Here is a 13,140-nt window from a genome sequence, read left to right on the forward strand (position 1 = left end):
CTCTGGTACTGCCTACCCAAAAACTTAAGTCACCTGCACACAGGGACTGCTGTAAAGATTCTTAATAAAACATGGACATAACCTATGTCTACCTCTGTAGAATGACACATCAGTGTAAAGCAGGCTTGTAGTCAACATTACCCAGAGAGTTTGGCTAAAATATGTGATCCAACTAAGATCGAAAAGTCTCCCCCCCAGGTATGACCAATCGAATTTCCCTGGTTACCAGGAAGATGCTATCATCATGAGTGTGGTTCATTTTTCTGGTATCGTATGTAGATCTTTGAACTTTAATTTTTTAATACTTGACATTACCCAGGTTTTAAATATTCCCTTGGAAAATGAATGTAGGCTGAGCTTTGTAAATCAATTAAACTCAGGCACTTGTCCAGACAGTAGGTATGTGCAATTTTGCTTTCTGGGCTCCACAGGACCTGTCCCATGAGGCACAGAGTCTGTGACACATGTTAGATAGTATAGTGTGTGAAACCATGTATCCCAGGATAATCCACAGGCACTTTAGTCCCTTCTCATTCCAGGTTTCCCTTTTTCTGGTTTCAGTTATCCAGGGTCAACCACAATCTGAAAATATTAAATGGAAAATTCCAGAAATAAACAATTCATAAGTTTTAAGCTGTGCACCCTCCTAAGCTGGGCATGTGAATCATCCTTTTGTTTAGTGTATCCACACTGTACCCGCTAATTGCTTAGTAGTTATCTCAGCTATCAGATCAACTGTATGAGTGTTCTATTATTAGTTATTATTGTTAATCTCTTACTGTGCCTAACTTATAAATTAGAATTTTTCCTAGTATGGATAGAAAAAAGTGAAGTATGTATAGGGTTGGGTGCCATCCATGATTTCAAGTTCCCTGGGCATCTTGGAAGGTATCCCTTGTGAATAAGGGGGACTACTGTTTTCTAAGAATGAAATTAGATAGCTGTGTGAGTGTGTGTGTGTGTGTGTGTGTGTGTGAGGATTAGGCAGTAAGCAAACATAATAGTGGCCAAGTGCTGGGTTTAGGCTAAGGAATCAGTGCAACCTCATTTTGTTTACTCAATATGGTGCTATCTCATCATGTCTTCGGGCCTTCCTCAGCATCCCTCCCAGCTCCTTCAGGCTGCATCCCGTCCCACTAAAATAGTGCATATTCAGCAAAACGTCCCCAAGCTCTTCCCATGGAGGATGAGCTCAGATCTCGCTCTGATTCCACCAGCTCCCTGTGCCAGTACCAAAGGCCACTGAGAGCATCAGACTCAGGTTCCTGCCCATCCCCAGTTTGCTCAGCTCAAAGCAAGCCTACCCACCCTGTAGCACTCATTTGCACACTTCCCCCACTACTCTGCCAACATGTCAGACTGCACTAAAGACCCAGGGCCTGGGCAACTGGGCAGTGGCAGCTTTTCCTCTTCTCCAGAGCCCTCCTCTCCTGCCTTTTCTGACACTGGCTCTCCTCCCACTGCCCCTCCAAAAGACAACTGGGAAGAGAGCTTGGTGACCAGGGCACGCCTGGTTTCCATTAATGAGATACACCAAGTGTAAGCCAGCCATGGAGGCAGTCTACAAAAGGAGGCGATCACGGGCGGCCAGGAGCAGAGCTGCTCAGGTAATTGGTTTATCTATCTGGAAGCAGGGGGAGCAATCTCAGCACAGACAGACTAGCAGTAAAGTCTCTTCCTTAAGGCTATTTCCTTTGTCTTTTCAATTGCTTGCACATCCATGTGAGAGAGGGAGAGAGTGTTAAAGAGAGAGGGAGAGGGAGAAATGTTAATTTGTGAATTAATGGCTTTTCTCAGCGGAATTGTAAATTCAAATGTCACCTCACACGGTGACACCACGGCTGGTCTGCTGAAGAAGCAATGATAAGATCCCCCACCTCCCTCAGTACCCCTCCCTCCCCAAAGATAGCTGTGGAGTGGAACATGCTACTTTTAATTTGCAATAACAACACAACAGAGGTATGTAGTAATGACTGCCTCTTGCACCCTCCTCCTGGCTTCCTGCCCCCCAGTCCAGGTGGCTCCCCCATTTCCTCTCTCCCCATCCACTTCTGAAACAACACCTCACCTCACCCTGCTGCCCCAGCCAGTGCCTGATCACACTGGGGGGGGGGGTGACTTTGGAATTGACGATGCTGCAACCCTCTCTTCTCCTTCAATAATCAGGGAATTAATGACCCTGAAGTTAAAGTGAGGCTGATACCGAGGCCCTGCCCAGTGCTGGGAAAAAGCCTTCATTGTTTTCAAGCAGGAGGCGGGCAGCAGTGAGGGAGATTCATGGATGGAGATTGAATATGCAATTTTCTTTCACCTTGCCAAGAGCTGCCCCTGGGCTGTGCCTGGCCTAAATTTTTCCTTTTACCATCTCTGCCTTATCCGGCCCTCCCACCTCCCTTCCATTCTTTCCAGAAAATTACCTTCAAAATTGATTTCCACTTTTACAAACAAATATAATGGGAACACAGGAAAAAACTTGGGCCGTGATGAATTAGGGCTGTCAGGTGCTTCCAGGTCTCCTTTGCTTTTGTTTTACTACCCGATCTGCTCTTTGTTTTTCCAAGGGCTGGAAAAACTCCCCTACCCCAGTCTACTGAGTGCCTGACCTCCAGGCCACCAGGCCTCAGTCCCAAACCCCCATGGTGGAAGTGATCCAGGCTGGGAGACTCTATTAGCTTCTTGGGTTCCCAGTGGAATCCTAAGCCTCTGCCTCCTTTCTGTTCTCTGCCCTTAAGAACCGAATCTCTGAATTTTCTCTTACCACCGCCCCCAAGCTATTCCCTTTGACCCCCACACCAGTTCCCTCTGGCCCTCATACCTCTTAAAGTCCAGACCAGATGCAAACCTCCACCTCCTCTAATGTGGGCAGGATCAGTGTATACCTCGACTAGAGCAAATGAGAGACAGACAAACACTGAGAGATCCCGAAAGACAGGCAGGTTGAAGATGAGGGCCAGACTCCGAGACTGGGAGACCAGGCTCCTCTTCAAAGGGTTTCAAGGATTCTGAACCATAAGTTCTACATGGCCTGAGTGGGTAAGGATTTGTTCCTAGCCTCAGTCTCCCTAGCCTTGGGCTCAAGTCATCCCTGGCTCAGGCCAACCCATCCATTTGTCAACAGATATAGAGTGTTTTCTACAGGCCCTTGGGGCCAAACTCTATATGCACAACTATAACCAGGTCAGTGGACACTCAAGGTGTTCAGGCCTGGCCTAGGGCTCTCCCTGGTCACTGGTGCTGGTGGTCACATTGGTACTCTTTTCAAAGTCATTTCATTATGACAGAAAACTTCACACCTTCCCAACATGTGACATCTCACATCCTCTTAGACCCAAAGATCTCAGAGGGACAGAATATACACACATACTCATACTCCTATAAACCATAGTGGGGGGGGGATACATATATAGGTCCACAAAACAAGCTTACATTTTCCAAAGAAATAAGTAAACTTGCATGTGGGAGCAGAAATGTACACAGATGAATAGAGGAAGTGATGCCCCCATATTAGAAAAAAGAAGGGGGTCTTATATTTATTTACACACAAAAAAATGCCTGTGGGGGCTAAAGGATGACATGTGGCCTATGAATAACTGCAGAGCAAATGAACAGGTACAGATGGACAAAAGTTGTCCCAACCGCACAGGTTAAGGCTAACTGCACTGGTCCCATCTAGGTCAGCTTACCCCAGCATCAGTTAAAGGCCTCCATAGTTACTAGGAGCCCCACCAAGGTTATAGAGCAGGGGGTACCGATTAAGTTTTCTTCTGACACAGTGTCATTTCCCTGTGAAATCTATGTCTGTCAATTAGGCTTTCTTTCTCAGATGCACAATCTTCTAAGATGGTGTCAGCTCAAAACTCTAGATCCATGAACTCATGCGATCCTCTCCACAGTTCTCAGAAAGTAAGTGTTGTTACATCTCCAATTTACAGAGGGGAAACGTGAGCTGGTGTAGGTTCAGTGACTGCTCCAAGATCACAAAGCTAGTGAGTGGCAACAGGATACAAATTCAGAGCTCACATTTTTTTCTACTGAGCCACTCTGCCAGGCCAGGCCAGGCCAGGCTCCCAGGACTATACACTGGTCTTGCTCCTCCACCTTCCATCCTGGTGGGAGATTCTATAGCCTTCTCTTGCCTCAATCCAGGGCTCCTAGGCAAGAGTTGGTGCTGTTCATTTCCACAGCTTATTTCCCTCATTTGCTCCAAGTGTAACCTGACCAACATTCTTGGAGACTTCTAGAAGGGAAACTAACTATGGAAAGAAACTGCTTCTTCTAGTTACAGCTTCATCCAAAGCAGAAGGGAGTGATTAAAAGCAGTGACAGGACTTGGCCTTTTGCAGCCATGCAACCAGTCCTGCCTGTGAACGCACCAACTTGGCACCCTCAACTGCACAATTCATTGCGCATCTAGTTAATGGAATGCAAACCCACAGCCCCCTGCAATCCCACACCTCGAAGGATGATTACCAACACACCTCCTCACACAGGTCAGCAGGCTCTTACCACATGACTTCATTTGGATTTTTGGACAAGTTATATAACTGCTCTGTGTTTGAGCACTGCCGCCGACAGACAGCAGTGCTCTGGGCTGCAGTGGAAAGCAATGAGGAGAAGGCAAAGGACTTCAGGTTTTCTGTCGTCCTCCCACCCAGTGCTAGGGATCGAACCTAGGGCCTTGTGCATTCTAGGCAAGCGCTCTACCATTGAGTCACACTCCCAGCCTGAACTTCAGTTTTTCAGCCTGGTTACAACAGTACAATTCTGTCTTCCAGCCATAGAAGCCAAGGTATGTAACATTCAGGGAATTCATGTCCCTTCAATTATCCAGGGAACCCAGCCTTAGTATACCCATGCATAATTGCAGCTAAGAAGAGAAGGGTACCAAATGGGGATACTTCCTTTTTAGGCTTCATGACCTGACTTCCCTATCTCTCCCTGGCTTGTTTGCCTGTTTCCTTCTTGGGAGTTCCTGGACTCCTGAGAGAGGGGTCAAAACTTCTCGAGTGGCACATTTCTCTGAGAAAAGTCTGGGTTTTCCATACTTCTACAGGCCAAGGCATGGGAAAGAGTCTAAAGCAGCCCATGGTCACTGTTAGCTCTCCCCTCCCCCCAGTCACAGCTGATGAACCCTTTACAAATACCTCCATGGATATGATTGCTGCAGAGACGAATAATACTGCCCATATTCCGAGTGCCAGTGCCAGTAACGTTCTGGGTATTATCACCGCGAACACCAATAACTGCTGCTGGGATTGTCTCCACTAATGCCAGCACACACTGCAGTGATTATCCTCGCTAATGCCCACCACCGTGACATTGTTAGAGCTGAAGAATAGACTGTGCTGTACCCAGAGGCAGGAGTTAGAGCAGCTTCCTGGAGGGCAGAGAAGGCCTAGCTTGCCCTTAGGGTATGACTCTTCTTGGGAGATGCCCCAGTGCCTGAGGTCAAAGAAGGCCAGTGTGGCCAGCACATCCAGGGTCCACCTGGAGGGAGATGTGCTTGGCCCTCCACTCCCTCTAGGGTCTAATCCCTGGACATGCATCCCTTGTCCCATCGCAGTACCCCAAGTCAATTTCCCTTTCACCTGCAGTCCTGGCCCAAGAGCTGAAGGACACACCTAGGTGTCTGTGCAGCCATACCCAGGCTCCTTCTGCTACTGGCCTGCCAGCTGCTTTGCTACCTTGGCCTGACTGCAGAGTTGGGCTACATCATCTTGACACATAATTATCTCCCCTATTCTTAATCATCTGAGCTGCTCCCTAATGCAAACTGGGCCTGCCAGCTTGGAGGCCTCTGGAGCGGGGGAGGGGAAGATGGCTGTGCAGATCTCCCTTTGCTCTCACTTCTCCCCTCCTCTCCCTTCTTACCTGGGTCCTATGGATCAAGAGTGGGGTGGTGCTCAGGGAGGGATGACCTTCCTATCAGGCCTGGCCCAGGGAAAGGGCAGCTCCATCATGCCTGGGGCAAGCTGAGAGGAGGGGGAGTCAGAGCGAGAGAACTCCAATGAAAAAGGACAGGGCCCCAAATCCTTCTTGCTACCTGGCTAGGTCCAGCAGGAAGTGTTTAAGAGGAAACTCAAAGGTCCTCAGTATCCCTCACCTGAAAATTTCATTGACTTCCTACACTGTCTCCCTGCTGCCATGGCTGTCACTCTGCTAGAGGATCAGCCTCCCCAATCCAACCCTGCCCCTGTCCCTCCCTTGCCCATTTTCTGGGCTACTCTTGCCTTCAGAAAAAAGCCCACCCTCCTTACATGGCCCAGTGATGGCAGTCCTCCTGTGACCCTAACCATCTCCTTGACCTTGCCTCCCATCATTCCCCTCCTGCCTGCTCACCCCTGCCAAAGCCACTCAGCCTCTGCTGGCCCCAGGGCCTCTGGTCACAAGGCTTACTCTTTCAGGTAGAATATCAGGCAGTCATTGTCTTTAACACTCTCCTTACTCTCCACTATCCAGGCCCCTTCTCAAAGAACAGCGCTTCCTGGCAGTAGGTTCCCTCCCCATGCTCAGCTCCCAGGGCCAGACCAGACTTCCTCCAGTACCATATCTGATGGCCTTTAGGCTCTCTCCTCTGCTAGAGTATAAGCTTCTTCTATTGATTTCCTCTGCTAGAGTATAAGCTTCTTCTATTGATTTTTTTTTTTTTGGTGGTCCTGGGGTTTGAACTTAGGGCCTCACACTTGTTAGGCAGGCACTCTACCACTTGAGGCACTCTGCCAGCTCTCGAGTATAAGCTTCTTAAGGACATGTATTATATCTTGTTCTGCTTGGGGACCCTCTGCACCAAGCCTTTCTTGAAGTTGATGGGCAGAAAGAGCCACTGAATTAAAGTGACTCAAAACAATGAATGGGAGCAACTGCTTAGAGAAGAGACCACTCTGTTCTAGGCCTGCCTGTCCAGCTCTGGGTGGTCACAGCCTCAGGATAGCGCGTCCCTACGCCTGGCTTCCTTTCATGGCCCATCAAAGCCTAGGCAACAAAAGACATGCACAGCCCCAACTGCAGGCCAACTGGGTAGAAGACAGAGGAGTTTCTGTGGCCTCTCCAATTCCCTGGACATCTCACACTCTAAACGAGGCAGGTGGCTAAAGAGAAACCCTTAGGGTTTGAGGCAGACTCCTACCAAAGCACTCAGGGTGCCAGGGAGCTTGGCTAAGGCTTGAGTATGGGAAACCCCAGGGAGAACTGGACTTAGGGCCTTTCACTCAGCCTCCCCCTGCCCATCAGGGGCCGCCGCCAAAACAACCACAATGAAATTTAGTGAGTGGCAAAGGCCGTGGCAGCCAAATGGGTTTGGATATTTTGGAAGAAGGAGAAATAGAGCCAGACAAGCTGTTTCCCTGTGAAACGAGGCCATTAGGGCTTCTGGAAGGAGGCCAGCACAGGGTCATCACTGTCTTGCCAGGCCTAGGCCTTTCCTATACACTCTGTCCCTTCTGCTAGAGGCCAGGGCTCTCACATTCTTTTCTCTCTGCCTATGCCTGAAGAACCCAGACTGTGGCCCATGGAATGTCAGCCTTGTCCTTCTTTTCTGGTCTTTACCCAAGCTTCTCCCACCAAGGGCTTGTTGATGCTTGGGATAGAACTTATTGCCCAAGCAAGACATTCTTGAAAGAAGAAAAAAAAAAAAAAAGATGCTGCCTGGCCCAGATGTACAGTCGACAGGCATAAATGGGACTATCCTGGGGTAATGGGATGTATCTTCAGCTCTTCTTTATCCTCTCTAGGAAGGATTCTGACTAGGTCATGGGAGATAACTATAAAATCCTATATCCTGCAAAGACCAAAAGGTTACTACTTTCCTAGCTGGGAATGTGAGAAATTGGAGCAGGAAGCAGTTCTGAGGCACTGGTGTCTCTGCTTGTCTGGGTCGATCAGTACTTTACGCTGGCCTCATATATCAGAAGAGAACCAGATGGTCACCAAGGGACTCCCAGTGCTGTCGTATTTAAAAAACACCTTGCCCAAGTTCATCTCCATCATTCTCTCCCCTTATTTTCTTTCTTCCCATCTTCCTCTTCATTTCCCATTCCCTTTAACTTGCAGCCTAATAGTCTGGCTACTTGTTGACGGTGCCAGGGGAAAGAGGGGAAGGGCCAGTGAGGAGCCATGTGTGTCCACTCTAATGGAGAAGAGTAGAGAGAAGTTCCATGTCCAGCTCCCTGAGTGGTTTTAATGGAAGCAGTGTACATGTGTTACAGAGAAGTGACCCCAGGGCCGGTTGCATATGATGTCATTCCCTACCTTCTGATGGATTGGGATCAAGTGAGGACAAAGTAGGCTGGCTTTTCATCCTTGAGTTAGAGACCAGCTGTCCCCTCCCCCTGCCAACCTCCAAAATCTTGTCAAGGTAAATGGTTCATGCCTCTCATCCTGGCATCCCACAGGGATAGCTGGGGTGCATCCCAGAGGAAGGTGAGGCTGTTAGGGCTGAGCAGATGGTGAAGCTGGTGGCCCCACCAGCAGCCTCCCTCCCTCTCTCCAGGAGCCAGCAGGACAGTGGGCATACCTGGGCTTTGCTACTAAAACTGATCTCACAGCAGAGCAGCTGCGAGGCCAGGCGGAAACCGGAGCTCTGAGTCCAAGGACAAAGCATGCAAAAGGGAAGCCGAACCTCTTCCCTCCTCCCTACCTTCATCTCGTTTCCTCTTCTCACCATTGGAGCGAGGGATCCCCAGGATCCCGTTGATGGAGTAGGATCCCACTGGGTCATTGGAGGCGCTGGAAACAGGAGGGGAGGCCGTGCTGGGAACTGGACAAGAGGAAGGAGGAAATGCCATCAGAATAGCAGTTGTAATTGTAGGCCAAAGACCCAAGGTTGGGACAGAAAGAAGCAGAGGACAGAAGGAGGAATGAGGAGCCCATATTCCCCTTCTTCCTCTGAGGCTAAAGAGAGGAAATGCATTCCTACATACAGTTCAAGCTGTTATTACTTCTGTCCAGCCTACACTAAATGGTGACCAGTCAACCAGGCCTTCTCTATGACGTATGGGTTTAACTGAGTCCTCAAGTTCCCTCCCTGAAAAATAATGGAGTGCAGGCCCAGAAAACCCCAAGACTGACTCAGTCTAGAAAAAGTCTTGGTGGCTTCTGTCTCTTGGAGCAGCTCATCCAATCCTCAGGCTGGGTGAATCCTTCCACACAAACCCCAGCTCGTTGTTCCTTAGTCTCCCGGGCAGAGTCTTTACCAGCCCTGATTTAGAGTTTGAGGCTTTTTAAGATCTGTCTCTAGTGCTCTGGGAGGCACAAAGCAGGTCCTGATGCTTCCCGGGGGTACACAGTCCTCTATCCCAGTTGCTTCTGGTCTTGAAATCACTTGAGAAGTTCCTAAGCTCCTCCTCAGGGGACAAACTGTGAACCCATTCACTCTGCCGTGATCAGCTCAGGTATAGCCTGGCCCAATCCTCCTTCCCAGAAAACTCTGTAACCTAGGCCTGCCAACTCTGGGAGAGTTGGGACCAGCCAGTTCTACTTCTTACTGGTCTAGAGAGAAGAGGATGGCTGCGAAGAGGGACAGCAGGAAATATTTAACCATATCCCAGACATCCCAGTCCCCCGAGCCTCAAGCCTCATCTATGGCAATAGCAGTACCAAGTGCCCTTGGGTCAAAGAGAAGCCACTGTGTGTATGCATGGCGGCAGGAAAGAGTGTCAGCAGGTGTTCTGGCAGGCCTGACCATATCTATGAGAGACCCTGAGCATGGGTTGAGAACTAAGGAGGCTGGAGAGAGTCAGAGAGCTACAATGTAAATGAGGTGGAAAGACAAGGAGATCAGGGGAGATAGTCCAAAACAACCAAAGCTGGAGTAAGAAAGAAAGAGGGACACAGAAAGAGAGAATAAGACAAAACAAAATGATAGGGCAGGAGAGAGAGGGAAGGGGAAGAAAAAGTAATGCTACAAGAAAAAAGCATTGAGGGAGAGAGAGAGGGGACGGTGGGGCAGACACTGACTAAGGCAGGACAGAGGACAGGTGGGAAACAGAGACCCATCGCAGTGAACTAATCTCAGTTGGGGAGATCCTAGAAGCTCAGAGAGAGGAGAGATTAGGAAACATGGTGGGCCCTGGACCTCACTGGAGTGGGCAGTTCCCAGGGCTGATCTGTTTCCTGGCTTTCCCTGGGCCAGACCAGCTTCCCCCCTTCCCTATGCCCTCTTACCGATGGTGTGGCCAGGGGCAGTCACTCCTGTCCCCGCCCCATCCGGCGTTGGGTGGAAAGGTTGTTGAACTTTGGTCCGGATGATCCTGCAACAGCATCACAACAGCATCACACATCACCCTGGCCAGTGCCTGGCCTGGCCTGAGGAAGGGTCCTCCCAGACTCCTTAGCTCCATCTTCACCAGTCTGGCCTGCATTCCTGTCCTTACCCAATTGCTGGAAGACATGGTTTCCTTCCTGTCAGCTCTGCAATCCAACCTAATGAAGCTCTCAGGGACGCAGTCTGTTTCCTGTGCTGCTCAGTGCACCATCTGAACTGTGGCTTGAGTTTTGGTAGCAAGGATAGGGTGACAAACCAAGTAGAGCACAGCATCTTTTCTCTTTCTTTGGGGATGGGGACTACCCTGGTGGCTGGTTGTCTACCTTACCCTCCTCAATCACACATATACACCTCCTGGTACCAGGACCTCCTGGGTCGGAGGTCATTTTGGAGCTAGCTTTTCAACTGGAATCCTATAGTAGTCATCCTGAGTCAAGGAGGGGGTGGTAATTTCCCCATATCCCAAACTAAAGAGAGTAGCCAGGGAAGGGCTGGGCCATAGGATTCGTGAGCCAAGTTCACCCCAACCAGCCAGGTGAGTTGCAAGCCATGAGCCAACTCAGTTTTAACCAGCTTTTGCTAAGCCATTGCAGGCTGCCCCCCAGTGCTGGAAAGCTGCAGGGGGTGGCTTATATCCAAAGAATGCTAGGTAACCCAGGGGGATGAAGCAATCAGTGCCAGAGGATGCAGAGGAAGAGCCACCCCTTGAAGGTGGGGAAGCTGGGGAAGGAGTGACTGAGGAGGTGGAACTTGATGCAGATCTCCAAAGCAGAGTTAGGCTGAGTTCAGAGGCACAGAAGGCAGTTGAAAGGACACAGGCTGCAAGTGTCCACATAGCCTCAGGCTCATAATTCAAGTTTTCTGTGCCTCAGTTCCTTAAACTATAAAATAAAGAGGCTGGACTATAGGATCACTAAAGACCTCTAACCCCAGGTGTTTTTTTTATAGAAGGAATCTCAGATAAACAAATGGGAGGGAAAGGTATTATACACAGGTGCTGGAGGAGGACAGAAGCATGGAAGCCAAGTAAGCAAGTAGTTTTGAGGGTTAATGCCTAGACCAGTCATCCAGGAACAGTGGAGATATGTAAGAGAGGAAGAGGAAATAAGGCTGAAAATTTGGATGTGATGATGAAAACAGCTATTTTCCACTAATTAAGCATCTGTTATATGCCAATATTGTATATAATCCATATTACTCATATATATTCTTATTAATTCTCAGAACAACCTCTAAAATAGATGCTGTTACCCTCATTTTGCAGAATGAAAACCAAGGCCTGCAATGGTTAGGCAGCTTACTTAAAACTCACACTGCTGCTTAGAACAGAGTCCAAATTCAGTCTCCAAAGCCTAAATTATGTTGCTACTCCCAACATAGGAACCAGGCTTAGAGGGTCTGAAGCTATGAGAAATTTCTCAAGCTAGAGGGGACGTGTATAAACTGATTGTTCCTAGGAAGGCAATCACCAGGCATGATCTGATAAGGAGCTGGTCTCAGGAAATAAAAGGAAGAACCTGCAAGTATCTGTGGAGGCAGAATGGCCAGAAACTGGCAACTAACTGGAGTCAACCATGGCTCTAAAACCTTGGTTCTGTGTCACTGGAAGCTTGGTGGTACATGTCATTGTCAGGAATAGGGTTACAGGGAGGGGACTGGTTTAGGAAGGAAGTGGTGATATTGGTCCTGGATATGCAGTAATGTGAGAGGACACAGCCAGGCATGAGCTGACCCAGCAAGAAGGGATTTAAGAAGGTTGTGTGGAGATGGATGAGAGGTGTCAGGAGTGGACATAGGCAGAACCTGTGCTGAGCAGGACACGTCACCTAAGTTGATGGAAAATAATGTTTTAAGATGATAATCTGCAGTGCCATCTGTGACATAAAGACTGAAGGGAATTGGGAATAAGAAGAGGTACACATTTGGGGATTAGGGCAGCCATTACTGACAGTGGGGAGAATAATCTCAGCCTTGTGGCTGAATAGAAGCAGGAACCAGGCAGACCAGGCAGGGTGCGTCTGGGAGCAAAGGGAGGCAATAAAAGGAGAGTGTTGTGTGGAGTAGAGGACTGACAGGTCAAGGAGTATACACAGGACACTCCAGGAGAGGAAAGATCTGGATATTTTTGTGGATTGATAAGGGAGAACCAGTGAAGAGGGACAGACTAAAGTTGCCAGAGAGACTGGATGACAGAGAACAGGGCAGAACAATTGGGGAGTGGAGTGGAAGGCACACAGAGGAGTTAGCTAGATATAACAAAAGCTTCAAAAAGGAGCTTTTATGACTGTTAGTTCTCAGCATAGCAGAAGATAAGTTGAAGAGCTGAGGAGAAGGTTGGGAGCCTGATCACCATGGGAAAGATCAGACAACAGCTGGGGGCACTATAGACTCATGTACAAAAAAGATCTAGAAGAATGTTGAGCAGCTCAGAAAAGCTGTTCCTGATTCATTGTAGTACAAGCTTCTAGGGTCTCATGGGGCCTGTGGTGGCTCTGTTTGAGGGCTGATAGGCTCTGGACTACGGAGCCCAGGGCCAGGGCTGGGAGAGACAGATAACTGGACGGGCGGGTGGAGTTTCTGTCTTTGTTACCCATGGCCTCTGACCCCTGGGGCATGGTACAGATTTAGTGGAGGCAGCAAGTGATGGAAAATCACTACTCCCTGACAGCAGCTTGGTGGTGCAAGGGAGAGGAGTTGGGCAGGGTGCCTGCTGCAAGTTACTAATGCTGCTGGTGTCCATCCATGACCCGAGGCAGGAGGCACTTGCTAGAACCCTGAACTAATCACAGAGAATTTAAGAACTAGAGTCATGGAGACCTGATGGCCATCTAGTGCCCATCCTGTATACAACCCAACAGCTCATAGGAACACTGTTAGGG

The 13,140-nt window shown here is 49.0% G+C and overlaps 1 protein-coding gene across 8 annotated transcripts in view; it reads right to left on the minus strand.

Annotated features, from left to right (window-relative positions):
• Positions 1 to 13,140, minus strand: part of Pax2 (paired box 2) — a 77,062-nt gene that overhangs the window by 37,391 nt on the left and 26,531 nt on the right. For 4 of the 8 annotated variants that reach the window (XM_074078509.1, XM_020177679.2, XM_074078511.1 and 1 more), the window contains 3 exons: positions 10,162 to 10,247; positions 8,636 to 8,755; positions 2,816 to 2,884 (listed from right to left, as the gene is read on the minus strand). In XM_074078509.1, the coding sequence (XP_073934610.1) occupies positions 2,816 to 2,884; positions 8,636 to 8,755; positions 10,162 to 10,247 (275 nt within the window). The remainder of the gene's footprint in view (positions 1 to 2,815; positions 2,885 to 8,635; positions 8,756 to 10,161; positions 10,248 to 13,140) is intronic. The other 4 variants (XM_074078512.1, XM_020177683.2, XM_020177680.2 and 1 more) reach the window with 1 other exon arrangement.

Source organism: Castor canadensis, chromosome 7 (genome assembly GCF_047511655.1).
Source record: "Castor canadensis chromosome 7, mCasCan1.hap1v2, whole genome shotgun sequence".
NCBI classification, from domain to species: Eukaryota; Metazoa; Chordata; class Mammalia; order Rodentia; family Castoridae; genus Castor; species Castor canadensis.